A 24,785-nucleotide genomic window follows, 5' to 3' on the forward strand; every position below is an offset into this window, starting at 1 on the left:
TTCTCCCACAATGAGGGCATCTATATTCAGGTGGAAAGCAGTCCCGATCAGGGTTGGCTTGACATGTTCCTCTTGGCACGTTTCTCCCTTTCATTTCCATTCCTGCCACTTGAAATCCCACAGCACTGCTGGTCTCAGCTGACCTCCAGTTAGAGCACTGAAGGATTATATGGCAGTGTGGACTCAGTTAACCCAGTTCAAGCAGATATTGTGGTTAAATGGCTGTTTGGAAGGACACTTAGTCAAATGGATGTAGAGTTAAAGGGTTCCTCTTCTCTCTTTTCCCCTAGGTTGAGCAAAAAATGAGGCAAAATCTAAAAATGGCACAGAGGTGTACGGGAAAAAAATACTTCAAAAAGCTGGGCATGCTTCTCCTGGTGGAAAGAATGCAGGTTTGTTCTCAAATTACTCATCATATCTGTACTTTCACATATCTGTGGGACTTCTTCATCCTCCTGCTCCAAAAATGAGGAAGTTGTCACATTCAGGTGTGCTATTTGAGAGATGGGTGTTTCTGAATCAGATCCTTTGGGCTTAGAGCTTCCTTGGCCAGAGTGAGAGACAGAAGCATTAAATTAGAGTTGGGGTCATGCAGTTTTCATGATGTTGGTGAAGTTAAACTCCCAGCAGCCCTGGCCAGAATAGCTAGTGACAGAGGAGGATGCAGGTTGTGACTGTATTGAAGGCACTCATTATTTCTAACCTAAATTTGGATCTGGAGAAGCTTATAAACACTATCCTTATTATACTTATCTATAGACCAGGCTAGTTACGACTGTTAGGAAATGGGGTTCTGTGACAGCGAGATGATCATTTACTTTCCTCTACACCAGTGGTTCTCAACCAGTGGGTCCCCAGGTGTTTTGGCCTACAGTTCCCAGAAATCCCAGCCAGTTTATTAGCTGTTAAGATTTCTGGGAGTTGAAGGCCAAAACATCTGGGGACCCACAGGTCTACACTACTGCTCTACACTAAACCATGGTTTGGCCTTCTCCATAACACACTAGGCAGGTAATTCACATTATTTGCTTTGAACTGATTGTATGAGTCTACACTTCCATATAATACAGTTTAAATCAGATAATCTGGATTTTATATGGCGGTGTAGAAGGAGCCTGGCTTTCATAAACCACATAGATATTATTTTCCTGCTTGGAGAAACATTCAGTTTTGTGAGGCTTCACTTGTTCACTAAAGTCTAATGGCTTCAGCCAATTTCGGGATAAAAGTCTGGTTTGCACTTTTAGTGATTCCCAAACCAGTCCCTCCAGGGTATTGGACTTCGGTCTACAGAAGCTTTAGCTGCCTTTGCAGTTGATCAGGGATTTGAGAAGCTGGTGCCCCAAATCCTGGAAGACCAGTATTTGAGAATCCCTTTCTGTCCTGCATTGCTGATTATTTAAACACATGCTAACACACACACACACATACTTTGTTTTAAGAAGGCAAGATGAGGATCAGAACAGTGAATGTATAACTATGTTTTTTAATTGATGTAAGCCACCACCAGTCCCATATTGGGGAAAAGATAGTTTGTTTTTTTCCACCTTCTACACAGCTGAATAAAATCCCACTTTATCTGTTTTGAACTGGAATATATGGCAGTGTGGACAGGATGCAGATAACCCAGTTCAAAGCAGATCTTGTGGGATTTTCTGCCTTGATATTCTGGGTTATATGACTGTGTGGAAGGGCCCTCAGAGAATACAAGTCATTGAACATCCATGCAGAAGTATCCATTCAGGAGTGAGGAAAGTCTGGACAAGAATCAAGAACCCACTCCCTTTTTTTCTGGACACACTAAAACAAGTATGGGGAATTCCAGCTGTTCAGATATTAGGCTACAGTTCTCATCATTGCTTATGCTGGGGAGGAGTGCTGGGAACTGCCATCTAAGAAGATCTGGAGAACCACACATTCCCCTAGCCTAGTGGTTCTCAACCTATGAGTCCCCAGTGGTTTTGGCCAGTATACTAGCTGTTAGGATTTCTGGGAGTTGAAGGCCAAAATATCTGGGGACCACAGGTTGAGAACTACTACCTTAACCTGTGCTCAAAGACAAGAAAGAACCATCAAGCTGATTTTACCCAAGCTACTGCTCTCCAGTTGTTTCAGATGTGTTGCTGTGTGCCTTCAGGTCATTTCTGATATCATGAACCCATTACAGGTTTTTCTCTGTAAAATTGATTCAGCTAGGGTTGTCCAAAGTAGTGATTTCCAACCTTTTTTGACCAGAGATCACTTGATCAAGGACCACTTTGACCAGGGACTACTCTCCAACATTAGTACCAAAAGGGTTACAAAGCAGTTTTTCGTCAACTTTGGTTTGGGGTGCTGATTCAGAAAATAGCACTGGATAGACTACATCAGCTCTAGTTTCTGATACAGAATTTATACCATGGTCAGCAATATGGAGGGAGAGGTAGGCGGCATGAAAGGAGTGGAAATAAAATAAAATAAACAGGAAGGAGGCTCACAGACCAGATTTTCATCCTCGCAACCCACTGGTGGTCCACGGCCCACAGGTTATGAACCACTGATCCAAAGTAACCCTAATGGGTTTCCATGGTCAAGAAACAATTCAGCAGTCCTAGTCCAGATTCAACCCAAGTTTGGAGTCCTGCTGACATTTCATAATCAGAGCCGAGACCAGACACATTTTTAAAGAAAACATTTATTTACACCTTTGAGCAAGTACAAACTATGATACACGGTGTGGATCAACTTCCAACGCTTCCTCAGTATATTTTTTTTTCTTTGATTATGAAACGTAAGGCGCTTTCTCTACTCTCTGCATGGGGAGGGGCTGCTTTTCTTGATCATCTTTCTCTCTCTGAGGTTTCCTTCCCTCTTTTTTCCAACCTCTTCCACCAATACCACCTTTTGTGATTATGTTCCTTTCCTGCCATGAGGAAAAACTGAGGCCAAAACCCAGAATAAATAAATAAATAAGATAAATAAAATAAATATGGCGGCTTGACTTTGCTTGAAAAACACGCCCTCCTTCAGGAGAAGAGGGAGACAATAAATTACTGGGTGCATTGCCTTGGGGAGAGAAATAGCTGGAAGCAGAGGGCTTTTCAGCTCCGGATAATAAATGTCCTTGACTCTGTTAAATGATTTTCCAGGAGGGAGGGGAAGTTGGATGATGGAACAGCCCAGGTAAAGGTAGGCAACTTCACCCCCCCCCCCACTCACTGCACTCCCCCATCCCATTCCCAACCGATTTTAAATATTTGTTCAGCTTTCCACATATATAATATATATATTCTATATATAACCAAGGTCTTCTTTCTCCCTATTAACAGCGCTGGGGATCTTGGTGCATTAAATACATTATTCACATCCAAAAGGAAAAGAAGGATCCGCCCAATCCAAAAGAGACCCCGTTTCCATTCTTTCCCTTCAAGGGCAGAAGTCTTTGTGCGAGGGGATCAGGCCACCCCAAAGAAAACATCCCCTCCATACCAAAGGTGGCACTTACACATGCCATAGGGGAAAGAGGACCAAGCCCTGCCAGAGGGACCAGGCAAAGGATTGTGGAGCTTCCCCACCTTTTTTCTTTTTCCCAGAGTCTGCCCAATGGTGAGGTTTGTGCTTGGTTTTGCCAACCAGACCCCAGCCCAAAGGGGGATGCAGTGACATCAGGGCAAGGCTGAAAAGTTTGTGCCAGAGCAGGGAAGGTGACTGTCTGAAGCCAACGTGGCAGTCCTTGGCAGAGGAAGGGAAGGTTGTGGCTGGCAAGAGGGTGGCAGTGCCCGATTGAGGACCAATGAGACCCTGTGCTAGTTAAGTTATGGGGCCTCTTCCTTCCTTGGGCCCTGAAGAAGGTCAGCCTGGTAGGCCTACACTGCCTGCTATGTGGCACATTTCCATAGACGATCAACTCGATCACTATGTCTGGATTCTATCCGAAACAAAATGCCTTCAAATTTAGAACTGCACCACATAAGCAAAATCCATCACTGGCAGGAAGATTGCCCCTTTGGCCAAGAGGGCTCTGTACTTAAGCACACCTAAGCACAATGGGAAATCTGGGACTGGAAGGTGGCATCTCTTTCCTCCTGGATCCCTCGCAGGCAGCAATGGGGTGGCCCCTTCTCCTCCTGCCCAGGCCTTGGGGTCATGCAGGGAGAGGAGGGGAGGAGGGCCTGCTGTCTCTCTGTCTGTCTGTCTCTGTGGGCCTTGGCCTCTTCCTCAGACCAAGGAGGTGACAGGCGGGATCTTGCCAGCCTCCTCTTCCCAGGGCTGCAGATTCTGGAGGGCGAACAGTGAGGAGTTGTGCAGGCAGAGTGGGTCTGGCTGGATTGAGTCGCTGAGAGACTTCTGGAAGGCGTCATGTTGCAGCTGCAGCATCAGGCGGCTGGCCTGCTGCCGCTCGGCCTCTCGCTCCTCTGCTGTCTGCCGCCTGGAAACAGGACAAAAAGAAAACACCCCAATCAGTCACTGAGCCCCTTTGGACCACCTTGGGGCTATAGCATAGCATGGATGCAGTCTGATGCCACTTCAACCGCCATGGCTTAATGCTATGGCATCCTGGGGGCATCCTTTGGTGAGGTCCCAGGCCTCATTGGCAGAGAAAGGGGAAGACCTTGTCAAGCTACAACTCCCAGGATTCCATAGCATTGAGCCAGGACAGTTAAACTGCATGAATTCCACAATGCAGAGGCACCCATGGGGCTGTCATATATAGACCTTCTCTGGCCCCTTCTATACTGCCATATAATCCAGATTATCAAATCAGATAACCCACATTATCTGGCTACCAGCCTCCTCCCAGGAGACTCAAATCAAGGAAAAGCTTTATGAGAACTACCATTCCTCTTGGCATCCCCCCCCCCCCCCCCAGCAACAGCAAGGGTATCCCTCTGGGTAGCTAAACCAGGAAACCCCAATTAGATGCCCTCCCCCCCTCCACGAGGGTCTTCCTCCAGGAACAAACCAAAAATGGGCAACTTGGAAGTCCCTGAATAGACTCAGAAGTGGAGTGGGCAGAACAAAATACAACCTGGCAAAATGACACTACCTAAAAGAATCCCACACCTTGTGTGATTGTGGAGCAGAACAGACAACTCTGCATCTGTATGTTTGTCCACTATGCCCTGCCTCATGTACAGAGGAAGAATTGTTGGAGGCTACAGACAATGCCATTGCTGTTGCCCATTTTTGGTCAAAAAATATTTAGCCACTTGCGCTCCTTCTATTTTTATTGGTTTTATACTAATTTATGCAATGCTTTTGATATGAAATAAAGTAACCCACATTATCTGCTTTGAACTGGATTATATGATTCCATGCTGCCAAATAATCCCATTCAAAGCAGATCATCTGGATTTTATATGGCAATGTACATGGGGCCTCTGTTTCAGGAAAGATGCTCACTTTGAGGGAGCAAAGCTCCCTATTTAAAAATACACAGGAACAAGCTTTCCCCATAGATAGATAGATAGATAGATAGATAGATAGATAGATAGATAGATAGATGGATGGATGGATGGATGGATGGATGGATGGATGGATGGATGGATGGATAGATAGATAGATAGATAGATAGATAGATAGATAGATTCTTTCTCTAGGTTTGTTTGTAAGTTGCATTTGTTTGTAAGTCGGAACAGATACATCTTTTAAGTGTAACTCCAGCCAGAATAAATTCTTCGATATGGTGGAGAAGCAAGTAGAGAGAGTAAAGGAATGGCTATAGTAGCAGGAGATTGTAACATAGTAGTCAGTAAGATATTAGATAAATCAGATGCTACAACAGAAGAGATGAAAAGTGTAACTTCAGCCAAATATATACACACACATATACATATACATATGAAAGCTTTGAATATCATAGGAAAGGGTTAACACCCCTGTGATGTTTGTTATGCTCTCTGTGTCCCTGTTTAGAAGATGGTACCTCACTTTCTCTCCCTGTGAGAAGTCACATTTTGAAAAATGTGGCTTCCTGTGGAAACATGGATTGGTGGGAAAGTTTCATTGGAGATAATATTCCCCATGATAATAACGCTTTCAAGAGTGAATTTCCCTTCCTTGGTGTAGGTTTCTCTCACTTCCTGTTGTCTTAGCCTTATTCCAAACTAGGAGTCATTTGTAAGTAGGATGTTTGTATATATATCATCACTTATTTACAGGTTGTACAATGCAAATAGTTTTTGTGCTGTTTTCCCATTTATCAAAATGCAGGGTGTTTCAAAAAAAAGATGAACTCAATGTGAAACTGCAATATTTATCTGCCAATAGGAATCATCCATGAATGCAACTCTGGCCCCTTGACAAGGTGGGCCGTAGAGTTTCAAAGGATTATCACTGCATGCTTCTCCCAGCACACAAACAGCCTCATCCTCAGTCATTGACAAGATGGTGACCCTTCATGGTAAGACATAATGAGATGGTCAGGTAACTAGGGACCTCAGGATTCGTAGTTAATGGACTGGCAGCAAATTACGAATCCCAGGATCCCACAGGATAAAGTTATGACAGGTGTGGGCAAATTTCAGTCAACAGACCCCTCAGCCTCTGAGGATGCCTGCCATAGATATGGGTGAAACATCAGGAGAGAATGCTTCTGGAACATGGCCATACAGCCCGGAAAACTCACAGCAACCCAATCCTAATTAATTTGACTCTCATCAGCTTTTGTCCCATGCTTCCCATTGAAATACTGGTAAGTCCGTATTGGTTCAAATGGTTCTTCAATGTAAATATTGTATTGTTATTTGGTGTGGTTTTGCAGTAAAACTAAGAAATGTGCAGTGTGGGTAGGCACTGGTTGATGTTTATTGTGGAGGAGACAGTCTGAAGGACCATGAAGTTTAGACTGAAATCCAATGTGTATTCTCACTCTTTGACCATTTGGCCAGCTCCCCTTGAAAGGGGACCAACTTTTGGAGAGAGATGGGCTAGACAGTAGTCTGCCATAGAGTCGCTCGGATAACTCATTGCTCGTAATAATTTCATTAAAATTACCTTTTTGAAGCAATATCAAAGCTTTGCCTTTCCGAAGCTTTTTCCGCCATTTTTGTTATGACTCAGGAAGTGAGTCGGAAATGATTCAACTTTTCCCTGCTTCTGGTCCCTGGCCTTGGATCAAGCCAGAGAAGCTTTAAACCAAAGCAGGAAGGAATTTCTTCCATTTGCTCCCCCCCCCCCCCAGCTTTCTGGTCCCTGGCCTTGGCTGAAGCCAGAGAAGCCAGTTTTAAAGCCAGAGAAGCCAGTTTTAAACCAGAGAAAGAGGGAATTTCCTCCCTTTGCTTTTCGCTGCTTCTGGTCCTTAGCCTCAGATCAAGCCAGAGAAGCCAGTTTTAAACCAGAGCAGGAAGAAATTTCCTCCGTTTGCTTTTTCTCTGCCTCTGGTCCCTGGCCTTGGCTTAAGCCAGAGAAGCCAGTTTTAAACCAGAGAAGCAAGGAATTTCCTCTGTTTGCTTTTCCCTGCTTCTGGAGTAAAACAACCACTTTCAAAGTAAAGACCACCCAATGAAACAAGAAATAATACTTTCAAACCATTAGCAAAAGGATTCAGAAGTCTCAGAAGTTTCGAAAAGGGGAATTGACTTTAGAATTGAACCACCGGCGCCCCCTACATCCCAAACGAGCTTTGAACCATATTTTTTTGTGGATCAACCAAGCCTACTAGATAGATAGCTCCTGATAACTGGGTACCATCAAAAAGGAGGGAAAGGAGAAGGCCATTGCTTCCTTTCAGTCCTTAGAAAAGGGCTCAGTCAATGTAGATCCTCCTCCCATCGCCTGAAGGGTGAGAGTTCCCCTTTCCAACCAGTTCCCTCCCTGTCTTTGGCTTCTATGGGCCTGAAGAAGGGGTCCAGGTGGCTGGGTGGGGATCAACTGGGACCCCCAAGGGGAGGCCTCTCTGTCTCCAACCCTACAAATAAAAACAAAACCCCCATCGCCCTGGGCTGATTTCACATTGAGGCCTCCCTGGGCTCCATCCTCCCTTGTCAGGAAAGGCTGCCCTGACTTATTGAGGAGTCTCTTTTCTCTTCTTCCTCCTTGGAACAACAACAACAACAACCAGGTCTGTGCATCACCACAAAAACACACTGCCATCTCGCTTTACTGGTGGATTTCTCCTCTGACTATTCAGTGTTCTTTCAAAACTAGTGCCCCTTCCCCACAGCTGAATAAAATCCCACATGTTCTGCTTTGAACTGGGATATATGGCAGTGAGGACTGGGATAACCCAGTTCTAAGCAGAGATTGAGGAATTTTCTGCCTTGATATTCTGGGATGTGCGGAAGGCCAAAACTCCCACTAAAATTCGCTCATCCGGGCTCTCTTGTTTTTGCGTGATCACCATCCGGTATGCACAGAGAAACCAATTTCTCCCATACCGCTTTGACTCTGCATTAAATAGTCAGTGTAGATGGGGCCTCGCCAGAAGCCACAAATTCGTTAAATGAAAACAAATCCGATTTCAATCTACTGTCGAAGGCTTTCATGGCCGGAATCACTGGGTTGCTGTGAGTTTTCCGGGCTGTATGACCATGTTGCAGAAGCATTCTCTCCTGACGTTTCGCCCACATCTATGGCAAGCATCTTCAGAGGTTGTGAAATGTGTTGGAAACTAGAAAATATATTATCCCAATTTTCCCAGTTTCCAACCGACCTCACAACCACTGAGGATGCCTGCCATAGATGTGGGCGAAACGTCAGGAGAGAATGCTTCTGCAACATGGTCACACAGCCCGGAAAACTCACAACAACCCAAATCCGATTTCTCCTGATTGGGTGGGAAATCCTTTCAGGCTGTTCGTCCGGATTGCGCTGCTTTCAAGGCGACTTGAATCGAATCGGGTGAATAATAATAATAATAATAATAATAATAATAATAATAATGGATTGTTATAGGTTTTTTCGGGCTATATGGCCACGTCCTAGAGGCATTCTCTCCTGACGTTTCGCCTGCATCTATGGCAAGCATCCTCACAGGTAGTGAGGTCTGAGGATGCTTGCCATAAATGCAGGCGAAACGTCAGGAGAGAATGCCTCTGGAGCATGGCCATATAGCCCGAAAAAACCTACAACAACCCAGTGATTCTGGCCATGAAAGCCTTTGAGAATACAATAATAATAATAATAATAATAATAGTAATAGTAATAATAATAATAATAATAATAATAATAGCAGCGCTTTATTTATAATCCGCCCTCTCTCCCCGAAGGACCTCAGGGAGGTTTCACCCCCTTACGAGTCGTGAATATCGGATTAAAGTGGCCCTGAGGCATAAACTGTTTCAGGTTTAAGGAACTCCCTTTTCTAAAAGCCGCATTTTCCCTATTTAGGATTGATTCGGACTATTTGTAAAGGGATCTCTGAAGGCCCTTCCACACAGCCATAAATAAAGGCAGAAAATCCCACAATATCTGCTTTGAATTGGGTTATTTGAGTCCACACTGACATATACCCAGTTCAAAGCAGAACATGTGGGATTTTATTCAGCTGAGTGGAAGGGGCTCCCATTCATCTGCACTTTGGGGGCAAAGAATCCCCGCTCTTCCCCCATTCAATTGTCATTCAGTCCCCAAAATTTCAAGCAGGACACATTAGGAAGGGTTCCTCTGGGCCACTTTTTTGTTCCCTTCGTACACACCCCTTTGGTCTCTCTGCTCCGTTTCCTTTCGAGACTCTCTTTCCAAACACTCTGCTGACATTGTCAGTTCCTCCTATGCGGGGCTCGTGAGGGCGATGCCATAGATACAACATGCGTCATAATCGTGGGCACATCTACACTGGCCGTTGAATGCGGCTTGCAGGCTTGGTAACACGGGGTTTGTACTAGGACTGGGGCACATCACAAGTTAAACCGCAGCATGCTTAGGGTTTGAAGCCCTTTGAAGTTGGGAGAAGGAAGGAAGGAAATGTTTTTTTTCGTATGTATGTATTTTATTTTTTGTAATTTAGCTGTAAATCGCCTGGAGCATTCTCGGATGGAGGGCGATTAATAAGTAATTAAATGATGATGATGATGATGATGATGATGATGATGATGATGATGATGGAAGGACGGAAGAGAGGGAGGGAGAGAGAGAGAGAAAGAAAGAAATAATAAAGGAAGGAAGGAAATAAAGAAGGAAGGAGGGAGGGAGGGAGGGAAGGAAGGAAGGGAGGGAGGGAGGGAGGGAGGGAGGGAGGAAGGAAGGAAGGAAGGAAGGAAGGAAAGTTAGGAAATAATAAAGGAAAGAAGGAAGAAAATAATGAAAGAAGGAAGGAAATAATAAAGGAAAGAAGGAAGGAAGGAAGGAAATAATAAAGGGAGGAAATAATGAAGGAAGAAAATAAGGAAGGAAGGAAATGATGGAAAGAAGGAAGGAAATAATGAAGGAAGTGAGGAAATAATGAAGGAAGGAAGGAAATAAAGACAAGAAGGGTGGACATATCGAAGGAAGGAAATATTAAGAAAAGAAGGAAGGAAATTAATAAAGGAAAGAAGGAAGGAAATAATGAAGGACGGAAATAAAAAAAGAAAGGGAGGACTAAAGGAAGGAAGAAGGAAGGAAATAATGAAGGGAGGGAGGAAATAATGAAGGAAGGAAATAATGAAGGAAAGAAGGAAGGAAATATTAAAAGAAGGAAGGAAATAATGAAGGAAGTGAGGAAATAATAAAGGAAGGGAGGGAGGAAATAATGAAGGAAGGAAATAATGAAGGAAAGAAGGAAGGAAATATTAAAAGAAGGAAGGAAATAATGAAGGAAGTGAGGAAATAATAAAGGAAGGGAGGGAGGAAATAATGAAGGAAGGAAATAATGAAGGAAAGAAGGAAGGAAATATTAAAAGAAGGAAGGAAATAATGAAAGAAGTGAGGAAATAATAAAGGAAGGGAGGGAGGAAATAATGAAGGAAGGAAATAATGAAGGAAAGAAGGAAGGAAATATTAAAAGAAGGAAGGAAATAATGAAGGAAGTGAGGAAATAATAAAGGAAGGGAGGGAGGAAATAATGAAGGAAGGAAATAATGAAGGAAAGAAGGAAGGAAATATTAAAAGAAGGAAGGAAATAATGAAGGAAGTGAGGAAATAATAAAGGAAGGGAGGGAGGAAATAATGAAGGAAGGAAATAATGAAGGAAAGAAGGAAGGAAATATTAAAAGAAGGAAGGCAATAATGAAAGAAGTGAGGAAATAATAAAGGAAGGGAGGGAGGAAATAATGAAGGAAAGAAATAAGGAAGGAAGGAAATGATGGAAAGAAGGAAGGAAATAATGAAGTGAGGAAATAATGAAGGAAGGAAGGAAATAAAGACAAGAAGAGTGGACATATTGAAGGAAGGAAATATTAAGAAAAGAAGGAAGGAAATTAATAAAGGAAAGAAGGAAGGAAATAATGAAGGACGGAAATAAAAAAAGAAAGGGAGGACTAAAGGAAGGAAGAAGGAAGGAAATAATGAAGGGAGGGAGGAAATAATGAAGGAAGGAAATAATGAAGGAAAGAAGGAAGGAAATATTAAAAGAAGGAAGGAAATAATGAAGGAAGTGAGGAAATAATAAAGGAAGGGAGGGAGGAAATAATGAAGGAAGGAAATAATGAAGGAAAGAAGGAAGGAAATATTAAAAGAAGGAAGGAAATAATGAAGGAAGTGAGGAAATAATAAAGGAAGGGAGGGAGGAAATAATGAAGGAAGGAAATAATGAAGGAAAGAAGGAAGGAAATATTAAAAGAAGGAAGGAAATAATGAAAGAAGTGAGGAAATAATAAAGGAAGGGAGGGAGGAAATAATGAAGGAAGGAAATAATGAAGGAAAGAAGGAAGGAAATATTAAAAGAAGGAAGGAAATAATGAAGGAAGTGAGGAAATAATAAAGGAAGGGAGGGAGGAAATAATGAAGGAAGGAAATAATGAAGGAAAGAAGGAAGGAAATATTAAAAGAAGGAAGGAAATAATGAAGGAAGTGAGGAAATAATAAAGGAAGGGAGGGAGGAAATAATGAAGGAAGGAAATAATGAAGGAAAGAAGGAAGGAAATATTAAAAGAAGGAAGGAAATAATGAAGGAAGTGAGGAAATAATAAAGGAAGGGAGGGAGGAAATAATGAAGGAAGGAAATAATGAAGGAAAGAAGGAAGGAAATATTAAAAGAAGGAAGGAAATAATGAAGGAAGTGGGGAAATAATGAAGGAAAGAAAGAAGGAAATAATAAAGACAAGAAGGAAGGAAATAATGAAGGAAGGAAATATTAAGGAAGGAAGGAAGGAAAGAAATATTAAGGAAGGAAATAACAAAGGAAAGTTTGTTTTCAACCCGCAACGCCTTTCGAGATGTTTTTCAAGATTTCATAACATTTATTGAAATAATAATAGCATTATTATATTATATTATATTATAAAATTAGTGATCTTTAAATCCAGAAGCAAAGGCTACTGATGGCGATGCATTTTCCCTTCAGAGGAAAATAGCAACAACAACAACAACAGTATTATAGTATATAATATATTACAATGTTGTTGTTGTTGCTATTTTCCTCTGAAGGGAAAATGCATCGCCATCAGTAGCCTTTGCTTCTGGACTTAAAGATCCCTGGTTTTTCGTGGCAAGAGTAGGAAAACTCGTTCGGAAAAAGGGTTTTAAGAGGATGCGGAAAAGCTGGGAATTCCCATCTGCCCATCTTGAGTTGTTTGCTCTCGACTGATAAACCAAAACTTCAACCGAAAGAAAGAACACATAGCAAGTCTAGGGTTGCAGCCTCAAATGCTTTGAAATTATTATTATTATTATTATTATTATTATTATTTTGCCGGCAAGACTAAAAAGTCAGTGGTTCTCGGGGACCTGGGTGAGCTCCCCTCTGTCAGCTCCAGCGTCCCATGCGGAAACGTGAGAGAAGCCTCCCACAGAATGGTAACACATCCGGGCATCCCCTGGGCAATTCTCTCACACCAGAAGCGACTTGCAGTTTCTCAAGTCGCTCCTAACACAAAAAAGTATATTATTATTATTGGGTTGTAGGTTTTTTCGGACTATATGGCCATGTTCTAGAGGTATTCTCTCCTGACGTTTCGCCTGCATCTGTACCTCTGAGGATCCTCTTTCCCTCACTACCTCTGAGGATGCTTGTCATAGATGCAGGCGAAACGTCAGGAGAGAATGCCTCTAGAACATGGCCATATAGCCCGAAAAAACCTACAACAACCCCGTGATTCCGGCCATGAAAGCCTTCGACAATATATATTATTAATAATAATTTAACTGCATTATTCCTATTAAACAATTTAAATATTATGACCATTTAATGTTTTCATTCATCTCAAAAATTAAATGATTGCATCTCTTAGGCAGCACGTCTAGGATTGCAGCCTTAAAGGGCTTTGTTGACATTGTGGTTGTTTTATCACGAATCATTTAATGTATATGACACAATTTAAACATGATTATGTTATTAATCATTTAATTCATATAAAAACAATGTAAACATTATTTTATTAATCGTTTAATTTATATTGGACAACTTAAATATTGTCATTTTATTAATTATTTGTTTTATATTAAATTTATATTTAACAAATTATATATTATTATTTTATTAATCGTTTAATGCATATTAAACAATTTAAATACTAGTTATATGCTAATCAAGGTGGTCAGTTGAAACATTCACACCTAGCTCCAACAGACAAGAGTCCTTTGTCCCACCCTGGTCATTCCACAGATATATAAACCCATTTTCCTAGTTTCCAACAGACCTCACTACCTCTGAGGATGCTTGCCATAGATGCAGGCGAAATGTCAGGAGAGAATGCCTCTAGAACATGGCCATATAGCTCGAAAAAACCTACAACAATCCAATTTAAATACTATTTTATTAATCATCACATTTATATGTGTATTCAACAAATTATATATTATTATTTTATCAATCGTTTAGTGTATGTTAAACAATGGAAATACTATTTTACCAATCATTTAATTTTATTATTCATATTATTATTATTATTATTATTATTATTAACGCAGTGGTGAGGATCATCATCGTCAGAATAGTGACACTGTTGGGTAAAATTGCATTGGCCTTACTTCACTCCTCCTCTACCTTTTCCATCCACCGAAGTATAAGGCTGGATCTACACTGTCCTTATATCCCAGGATCTGATCCCAGGTTATCTGCTTTGAACTGGTTTATATGAGTCTACACTGCCAGATAATCTGGGATACGATCCTGGTGTATAGGGCCTTATATGGATTATATAAGACCCCTTCTACACTGCCATATATAATCCAGATTCTCCGCTTTGGATTATATGGCTGTGTGGACTCATATAATCCGGTTCAAAGCAGAAAATGTGTTTTATGTGATTTAATAATCTGGATTATATGGCAGTGTGGGCAGGGTCATAGTCTACACTGCCGTATAATCCAGTTCAAAGCAGAGAATCTGGATTTTATATGGCAGTGTAGATCCAGCCTAAACCTGTCCTCAGCAGAACCTAAAGGAGAGGCGAGTATGTATGTATGTATGTATTATTATTATTATTTCTCTGCAATCGGGTTCATTCCACTCTTTGCTCTTTTCCAAAGTAAATCAAATCAATTCATAGCAACGCAAACAAAGCGATAATAAAGATTGGTATTCGTGTGAACCAGAAATGTCCCCCTGCCATTCACTTTGCTAACTTATCCAGCCCGTGGTGAGTTTCCGTGGTGACTTTTCCCAGGGTGTGGGCGCGCGTGGCGCGGGGCCTGGTTGTCTCGCGCCCGCTCCCTCCCTCCTTCGCTCCCTCCCTCGCTGCGGGACTGACTCACCGCCACTTGGTGCGTCGGTTCTGGAACCAGGTCTTGACTTGGGCGTCGGTCATCTTGAGCGACTTGGCGAGCGCCGCCCTCTCGGCGGAGGCGAGGTACTTCTGGCGGTGGAAGCGCTTCTCCAGCTCGCAGATCTGGACCCGCGAGAAGGACGTGCGCGGCTTCTTCCGCTTCGGAGGGGTCCGGTTCTGGTAAGGGTGCCCGATCCTCCGCGTCACCGTGAAGGGGGTCAAGGCCGCCGCCGCTGAGGGAGGAAAAGGGAAGGAGGAAGAGGAAGAGGAAGAGGAAGGGGGGGGGAGAAAGAACAGGAAGAAGAGAGAGAGGGGAAGAAAGGAAAAGAAAGGAAGAAAGAAAGAAAGACAGAACGGAGGGAGGGAGTTAGAAAGAAGGGGGTTGGGAGGGAGAGAGAGAGAGAAAGAACGAAAGAAAGAGAGGAAGGAAGGGAAAGAAATAAGAGGAAAGAAAGAGGAGAGAGAAAACAGAGAAAAGGGAAAGAAAGAAAGAGAACGAAAAGGGGAGAGGAAGAAAGGGAAAGAAAGAAAGAAAAGGGGGAGAAAAGAGAGAAAAGAAAGAAGGGGAGAGAAAGAAAGAAAGAAAGAGAGGGAGAGGGAGGGAAAGAGAGAGGAAGTGAAAGAAAGAGAAAAGAGAGAGGGAGAGGGAGAAGAAAGGAAGGAAAGAAAGGGACCGGGAGAGAGAAAGGAAGGGAAGGAAAGATAGCGAGAAATGAAGGGAAAAGAGAAAAAGAAGGAAAGAGAGAGAAGAAGGAGGGAAAGAAAGAAAGAGGAGGGAAGAAAGGGAGAGAGAAAAAACAGAGAAAAAGGAAAGGAGGGAAAGAAAGAGTGAGAGAACGAAAGAGAGAGGGGGAAGAAAGAGAAAGAAAGAAAGAAAGAAAGGGAGAGGAAAAGTTAGAAAAGAAAGAAGGGGGAGAGAGAGGAAGGAAGAGAGTGAGAGGGAGAAAAAGAAGGAAAGAGGAATTGAAAGAAAGAAAGAGGAGAGGGAAGGAAGGAAGGAAGAAAAGGGACGGGGGAGAGAGGAAGGAAAGGAAAGAAAGTGAGAAGAAGGGAAAAGAGGGAACGAAGGAAAGAAAGAAACGAAGGAAGAGAGAGCAAAAAAACAGAAAAAGGAAAGGGGGGAAAGAAAGTGAGAGAGAACGAAAGAGAGAGAGGAAGAAAGGGGGAAAGAAAGAAAGAAAGAGGGGGAGAATAAAAGAAAAGAAAGAAGGGGGAGAGAAGAAGGAAGAGGGGGGAGAGAAAAAGAAGGAAAAAGAGAGGAAGGAAGTGAAAGAAAGAAAGAAAGAAAAGAAAGAGGAAAGAGAGGGGGAGAGAGACAAGGAAGGAAGGAGGGAAAGAAAGGAAGTAAGGAAGGAACGGGGGGGAGATGAAGAAAAGGAAAGAAAGCGAGAGAGGAAGGGAAAAAAGAGAAAGAAGGAAAGAGAGAGGAAGGAAGGGAAAGAAAAAAGAAAATAAAGAGGGGGCAGAGAGAGAAAGGGAGGGAGGAAGGGAGGAAGAGAAAGAGTGAGGGAGTGAGGAAAAGAGAAATAGAGACAGAGGAAGAAAGAGAGTGAGAAAGAAGGAATGAGAGAGAGAAAGAGATGAAGAGAGAGAAGGAAGGAAGAGGGAAGAGAGAGAGAAGAAAGGAAAGACGAAAAAGAGAGGAAGGAAGGAAGGAAAACAAAAGAGAAAGAGAAATAAAGGCGGGAAGGAAGGAAAAGAGATAAGGGCTGTCAGTGAGAGAGAGGCTCAAGGGGCGGCCTCGTCACGCGGGTCAACTCTTTCAGGGCCGGAATACCCGGAGGCCCACCTGCTCTCCTTGGGCCCATCTCCACTAACTATTTCATGCGTTTTCAAACCGGTATTGAAGAAAGTGGCCCGTTTCCACTGACCCTTGGCCACCAACCCCCGCCGAAAGCGCGTCAAAGCACCCTAAGGACAAAACCCGACGTTCTTTCGGATCCGTTCCTCTCACAAATCTAGAAAGGGGGGGGGGGGATATCCCAGGGTTCCTTCCAAGGAAGCAGCCTGGCCTCGCTGCAACGAGAGCAACTCGAAAGGGACCTGGAAGGAAGAGAGGTGCATTTTGCTCTTTTCGGGGGACAGTTCAGGGAGAGCCTTGCAATTTGCGGCTTTGTTTTCACCAAGATTCCGGGGGAATCTTTTGAAATATGTTTGATAGAGTTACCTAAGTAGCAATTAAAAATAATAATAATAATGGAATGGTGTTGTTTCACTCCTTTTCTCCTCTTCTGGGTCGGGAGAGGGGTTGGCTCTCCTTTCTTTCTCCCGCTATCACTACCTTAGACTTCGAAGCCTGAAAATGCATTTGTCGGGGGATTTGTTTCGCTCTTTAGAAAACCCGCGCCTCCTTCCCACCCGCCCACACTTTCCCGGTCCTTCCTCTAACTCGCTTTCGATTCGAAAGGATTCCCATCACCTTTTCGGATGGGCATAACCACTAGTCCTCCTTTTAACTTGCTACTATTGACTCGCCTTCCACAAATCTAGCAGAGTCCCATTGAAATCAAACGAAAAGCGAATTTAGGAGAATGAAAATATTGGGATTTGTTCAATATTTGTTGTAGTGTTTAGAGTTATCACTCTCAGAGAAACCCAATCAGAACTGCATTGAGGAGGGAGCTGAGGATAATGAGGAACCTCTTTAAGGACGGATCAAGACGTGAGATAACAACAACAACAACAACATAATCCAAGAGACAACAACAATAATAACATAACCCATGGACAATTATTGTGTCCTCTTTCCTAAAGATCCACTCAAGCTGCACCTACACTGTCATATAATCCGGATTGTCTGCTTTGAACCGGATTATGTGAGTCTACACTGCAATATAATCCGGTTCAAAACAGATACTCTGGATTTTATATATTGGTGTAGATCCAGCCTCAAAGGGAAGCTACAGGTTGGTGCAATTTATGAAGCAAGTGGGGAACCGGAATTGTTCTTTTGTTGTTGTTGAAAAGAGAGACAAAGACACACCTGTTAGGACACTTGCTTCACAAGGTGCCAAGGAGATTTCCAAGTCTACAAAGAGAGAGAAAGAGAGACCCCTTTTCCTTTCCCAATACACAAACTTGGACAACACACATATTCCTTAACATGATAATAGGACCGGACATCATCATCATCATTATTATTATTATTATTTATGGGACATAAATATCGGTCAGGATGCTTTCTGACAAAGTCGGGAAAGGATGTCCGAGTGTTTTCCTAGTATGATGACAATGACAGGAATTATTATTATTATTATTATTATTATTATTATTATACTGACACAAGAACACAGTATGTCACATCAAATGAGATCTATATGCTGGATTTCGTATCACAAAATCACAAGTCGAACACTTCCCAAGCGTCTAGCACTGTGTGATTTATTATTATTATTATTATTATTATTATTATTATTATTAGAGAGAGAGAGAGAGAAAGGTCCCTTCCACACAGCTGAATAAAATCCATTACCTGCTTTGAACTGGGATATATGGCAGTGTGGACTCAGATAACCCAGTTCAAAGCAGATATTGTGGGATTTTCCGGCTTGATATTCTGGGTTATATGGCTGTGTGGAAGGGCCCTAAAATACAAGGTGAAAAGGGAACTTCCGCCAATAATAATAATAATAATAATAATAATAATAATAATAATTGGTGGAAGTTCCCTTTAATTATTATCATCATTATCATTATTATTATTATTAGAGAGAGAGAGAAAGGCCCCTTCCACACATCTGAATAAAATCCCACAATTTCTGCTTTGAACTGGGATATATGGCAGTGTGGACTCAGATAACCCAGTTCAAAGTAGATATTGTGGGATTTTGCGCCTTGATATTCTGGGTTATATAGCTGTGTGGAAGGGCCCTCAGATACAAGGTGAAAAGGGAACTTCCGCCAATTATTATTATTATTATTATTATTATTATTATTATTATTATTATTGAGAGAGAAAGGCCCCTTCCACACCGCTGAATAAAACCTCACATTATCTGCTTTGAACTGGGCAGTGTGGACTCAGATAACCCAGTTCAAAGCAGATATTATGGGATTTTCTGCCTTGATATTCTGGGTTATATGGCTGTGTGGAAGGGCCCTCAGATACAAGGTGAAAAGGGAACTTCCGCCAATAATAATAATAATAATAATAATAATTCTTTGGCTCTAATTATTATTATTATTATTATTATTATTATTATTAGAGAGGGGGGGGGAAGGCCCCTTCCACATAGCTGAATAAAATCCTACATTATCTGCTTTGAACTGGGATATATGGCAAAGTGGACTCAGATAACCCAGTTCAAAGCAGATATTATGGGATTTTCTGCCTTGATATTCTGGGTTATATAGCTGTGTGGAAGGGCCCTCAGATACAAGGTGAAAAGGGAACTTCCGCCAATAATAATAATAATAATAGTAATAATTCTTTGGCTCTAATTATTATTATTATTATTATTATTATTATTATTAGAGAGAGGGGGGGGGAAAGGCCCCTTCCACATAGCTGAATAAAATCCCACATTATCTGCTTTGAACTGGGATATATGGCAAAGTGGACTCAGATAACCCAGTTCAAAGCAGATATTATGGGATTTTCTGGTTTAGTATTCTGGGTTATAAGGCAGTGTGGAAGGGCCCTAAAATACAAGGTGAAAAGGGAACTTCCACCAACCTTTCTTTAGAAGGAGAGAGGGAGGAAGAGGCCCCCAAAACAGAGCCTTGGAGACAATGTGATTTATTTTTCCTGGAGTGATGATAATGGGACTGAGCATTATTATTTTATAAGAGACACCTTTTAAATTCCTTTTTCGCAGGGTGCAAGCTGCATTTCAACCAAGAAGAAGAGACCTCCTTTTCCTTCCCCAATATAGGATTTTATTTTAATGATTAATGGTTTCTAATGTAATTATGGGACTGGGACATTGTTTTAAACAGAGCCAAAGACACACCCGCCATCATACTTTTCCATCCCTAATACACAGAGCCTTGGGTAGAATACAAGTGTGAAAAAAACTGAATATATACATCATATTTCCCTATCTTCACTACAATTTACCCGGATCAGCTCCACAATGCTTTAGGTAGAATATTATTTATTTTCTTAGTGTCATGATGGGACTGGTCATTAGTATATTGTTTCCAAAGAAAGACAAAGACACACCTGTCAATCCAAAAAAGTAGGTATCCTTGGATAAGATATGGGTTTTTCCCCTAGTTATTTATTTTTCCTATTGTGATGATGGGATCGAGCATTATTATTATTATTATTATTATTATTATTATTATTATTATTAAGAGAGCCAAAGACAGGCCTTTGAACATACTTTTCTGACAAGGTGAAAGGAGACCCCTCCCCATTTCCCTCACTCTTATTAGATTATTATTTTTTTCCTAGTAGTTTATTTTTTTTTCCCTAGTGGTTATACACACTTGTGAAGATACTTTTCTTACAGGATGAAAGGAAACCCTCTTCTTTCTCCCTCAAAACATAGGTAGAGACTTGGGTAGAATAGGATGTATTATTCCTACTGATGATGGGACAGGCATTGTTGTTGTTGTTGTTGTTGTTGTTGTTGTTGTAAAAGAGTCAAGGACACACCTGTAAGCATACTTTTCTTACAGGATGCAAGGAGACCCTCTTTTATTTCTTCAATACACAGAGCCTTGGAAAAGAAAGGGTTTTTTTTAGTGGGATGATGGGACTGGCTATTGTGATGGTGATGATGATGATGATTGTTATTATTATTATTATTATTATTATTTTAAGAGAGAAGAAGACACACCTATGAGCATACTTTTCTTACAGGGTAAAAGGAGACCCCCCCCCTTTCCCCTCCCTTAATATATAGAGCCTTGGATAAAATATGACTTATTTTTCTTAGTGTGGTGATAATGGGACTGGACATTATTATTATTATTATTATTATTATTATTATTATTATCCTCATCATTATATTCAAAGAGCCAAAGACACACCTATGAACACAATTTTCTTATAGAGTGAAAGGACACTCCCTGGATCAAATATAATTTATTATTCCAAGTGATGATAATGGGACTGCCATGATTATGAGTATTATTATTATCACAATAATAATAATAATAATAATTATTATTATTATTATTATTATTATTATTATTATTATTGAGTTGAGGATACGCCTGTCAGCATACTTTTCTTACAGGGTGACAGGAGATCCTTTTTCCTTCCCAGTACGCAGAGCCTTGGATAGGAAATAGATAGATAGATAGATAGATAGATAGATAGATAGATAGATAGGACTTATTTTTCCTACTTTGATGATGGGACTACATATTTTTTAAAAGAGCCAAAGGCACACCTGTGAGCATCCTTTCCAAGAGTGTGAAAGGACAGCCCCATTTTCTCCTCCTTCAATACATAGAATATGGGTGGAATATGATATATTATTCTTAGTGTGATGATGATGATGATGATTATTATTATTATTTTAAAGAGTCAATGACAGGTTGTGATGATACTTTTCTTCCCAGAAAGGAGTCCATCTTTTTCTTCCTTGGGAAGCCTACATATTGATAGCATACAAATTGGATAGCATATATATTGATGACTTATTTTTCCTAGTGTCAGGGCATTATTATTATTATTTGCAGAGAGTCAAGGATACACCTGTGAAAATACTTTCCTTACAGGATGAAAGGAGATACCCTCTTCCTTCCCAAAACACAGAGCCTTGGGTGGATGGATGGATGGATAGATAGATAGATAGATAGATAGATAGATAGATAGATAGATCTCGATAACTTATTTTTTTTCTAGTGCTATGATAATGGGACTTGGCATTATTATTATTATTATTATTATTATTATTATTATTATTTGCAGAGAATCAAGGACACACCTGTGAACTTACTTTCTTTACAGGTCTCCTTTTCTTTCCCTATAAGCTAGGCCTTGGATAGGTGGATGGATAGATGGATGGATAGATGGATAGATAGATAGATAGATAGATAGATAGATAGATAGATGATAGATAGATAGATAGATAGATAGATAGATGTCGATAATTTATTTTTCCTAGTGTGATGATGATGCAACTGGGCATTATAATTATATTTTCCAACATTGTGAAAGATCCCCCTTTTCCTCCCGTAATAGAGCCTTGGTGAGAATATAATTCATTATTCCTAGTGTGATAATAGAACTGGTCATTATTATTATTATTATTATTATTCACAGAGTCAAGAACACACCTGTCAACATACTTTTCTTGCAAGGTGAAAGGAGTCCCTCTTTTCCTTCTCAATAGGCAGAGCCTTGAGTAGAGTGTGTGTATGTATGTTTCTGACTTATTTTCCTATTGCGATGATGATGGAACTGGACATTATACTACTACTACTATTAATAATAATAATAATAGATAATAATAACCACACTAAGAAAATTATATTATTATTATTATTATTATTATTCTGTCACAAATACACAGTATGTCACAGCAAATGAGATATATATGCTGGATTATTATTATTATTATTATTATTATTATTATTATTATTATTATTATTATAGAGCCAAAGGCACACCAGTCTGCATACTTTTCCAACAGGGTGAAAGGAGATTCCCCTTTTCCTCCTGCAATACATTGATAGAACCTTGGATAGGATATGATTTCTTATTCCTAGTGTGATGGTGATGAGACTGGGCATAATTATTACTATTATTACTATTATTGTCCAAGAGCCAAGGACACACCAGTCAGCATACTTTTCCAGCAGGATGAAAGGAGATCCCCCTCTTCCTTCCCAATAGGCAGAGCCTTGGGTAGGATAAGGGGTTGTTTAGTGTGATGATGGAACTGAGCATTATTACTACTACTAATAAATAAATAACAATAATAAAACTTTATTTACAGTATGTACCGCCCTCTCCCCCCAAGAGGACTCAGGGCGGTTTCCATTTCCATCCTAGGGCAAAACATTCAATTGCCAAATGATTAAAAACGATACAACAAAATTAAACATTATAAAACATAAATCCTATTTTTTTTAAAAAAATATTATTATTTTACTGAAACAAAAACACACTATGTCACAGCAAGCGAGATATATATGATGGTATTATTATTGGTATTATGATCATTATTATTATAAAATCAAAGGCACACCTGTGAACATACTTTTCTTATAGGCTAAAAGGAGACCTCCCTTTCTTCCTCCCTTAAAACTTAGATAGAGTCTTGGATAGAATACGATTTCTTATTCCCTAGTGTGATGATGATGGGATGGGCATTATTATTATTATTGTTATTATTATTATTATTTTGAAAGAGCAAAGGACACACCTGGCAGCACATTTTTCTGATTTTCTTCCCAATACCCAGAGTCTTGGATAGGATAGAGATAGAGATAGGTATCTCGTGTGATGATGGGACTGGCATTTTTGTCATTCTTATTCTTTCAAGAGAGCACAAGACACTCCTTTCAGGGTGAAAGGAGCCTCCTTTCCTTTCCCTTCCCTTCCCTTCTCTTTTCCTTCCTTTTTTCCCTTCTCTTTCTCTTCCCTTCCCTTCCTTTCCTTTCCCTTCTCTTTCCCTTCCCCTTCCCTTCTCTTCTCTTTTCCTTCCTTTTACCTTCTCTTTCCCTTCTCTTTCTCTTCCCGTCCCTTTCCCTTCCCTTCCCTTCCTTTCTCTTCTCTTTCCCTTCCTTTCCTTTCCCTTCTTTTCCCTTCCCTTCCCTTCCTTTCCCTTCTCTTTCCTTTCCCTTCCCTTTCCCTTCTTTTCCCTTCCCTTCCCTTCCTTTCCCTTCTCTTTCTCTTCCCTTCCCTTTCCCTTCTTTTCCCTTCCCTTCCCTTCCTTCCCTTCCCCTTCCTTTCCTTTCCCTTCTCTTTCCCTTCCATTTTCCTTTCCCTTCCCTTTCCCTTCTTTTCCTTTCCTTCCCCCTCCTTTCCTTTCCCTTCCTTTTTCATTCCCCTTCCTTTCCTTTTCCTTTCCCCTCTTTTCCTTCCCTTTTCCTTTCCTTTCCCTTCCTTTCCTTTCCTTCCCCTTCTTTTCTTTCCCTTTCCTTCTCTTTCCCTTCCATTTTCTTTCCCTTTTCCTTCCCCCTTCCTTCCCCTTCCCTTCTCCTTTCCCTTCATTTCCTTTTCCCTTCCCTTCTACTTTCCCTCCCTTCTCTTTCCTTCCCTCCCCTTCCCCTTCCTCACCGGTGAACCGGTCCTTGACGAAGCGGCGGGAGCTCTCCATCCAGGGGAAGTTGAGTCCTCCGAGGCCGGGCACGCCGGGCATGGCGGGGATGGCGGAGGCGATGGGCGGGGGCACGGCGCCGGGGATGGGCCGGTGGGCCGGCACCCGGATCACGCCGGAGGGGGCCAGGCTCAGGTTGACACTGTAAGATCCCGCGTCCTCGAAGGGGCCGCCCAGCCCGGCGAAGGACGGGTAGGGCGCCCCGGGTCGCCCTCCCGCGGGGGCTCCGGCTGCTCCTCCTGCTCCTCCTCCTCCGTTGGTCCCCCCGGCTGCGCTGCCCAGGTAGTTCGCGTCTGCCCCTCTCGGGGGAGCGGGGGGCGCCTCCTGGTCGGGGCTGTTGAGGATCTGGTCGATGCCGAAGCTGATGGGCTCGTGCGGTGGCGGCGGCGGCGGGTGCGGCGCGTGCGGGGTCTGCGCGCGCCCGGGCGGCTCCATCCTCGGCGGAGAGGCGACCCCCCTCCCGCGCACGCGAAGAAGAAGCACGCGAGCCCCCTCTTTTAGGCGGCGCGGGGTGAGGGGGAGGGAGGGAGGGAAGTCAGGAAAGAAGGAAAGAAGGAAGGGATCCCCCTTCGCTGTTGTTCACCCGCGATCCCGGGAAGGTCCCGCTCCGTCCCGCACTGAAACTTTGCCAAGACTGCTTCTCCGGCCCGACAGGTTCTGTGTCATCTTTTTTTCCTTCTCTCTCTTGAAGCAGAGCCCGGGCATTTGGGGATCCGGGTTCCGCTCCGGCGGCTGCCATTGGCCACCCCGAGCAAGCCCCTCGCCTCCCATTGGCTGACGGCTGCCGCCAGCGAGG

The 24,785-nt window shown here is 42.0% G+C and overlaps 1 protein-coding gene across 1 annotated transcript; it reads right to left on the reverse strand.

The window, feature by feature from the left end:
- Nucleotides 1–3,221: 3,221 nt before the first annotated feature.
- Nucleotides 3,222–24,469, reverse strand: TLX3 (T cell leukemia homeobox 3). The gene is made up of 4 exons (XM_060755027.2): nt 23,950–24,469; nt 17,749–17,793; nt 14,755–14,998; nt 3,222–4,408 (listed from the first exon to the last, which is right to left on the reverse strand). The coding sequence occupies exons 1-4, from the start codon at nt 24,422–24,424 to the stop codon at nt 4,198–4,200; spliced, it is 975 nt and encodes a 324-aa protein (XP_060611010.2). The 5' UTR covers nt 24,425–24,469; the 3' UTR covers nt 3,222–4,197.
- Between the last annotated feature and the right edge of the window lie 316 nt (nt 24,470–24,785).

The sequence above is a fragment of the Anolis sagrei genome, chromosome 1, assembly GCF_037176765.1.
Source record: "Anolis sagrei isolate rAnoSag1 chromosome 1, rAnoSag1.mat, whole genome shotgun sequence".
In the NCBI taxonomy this organism is placed as follows: domain Eukaryota; kingdom Metazoa; phylum Chordata; class Lepidosauria; order Squamata; family Dactyloidae; genus Anolis; species Anolis sagrei.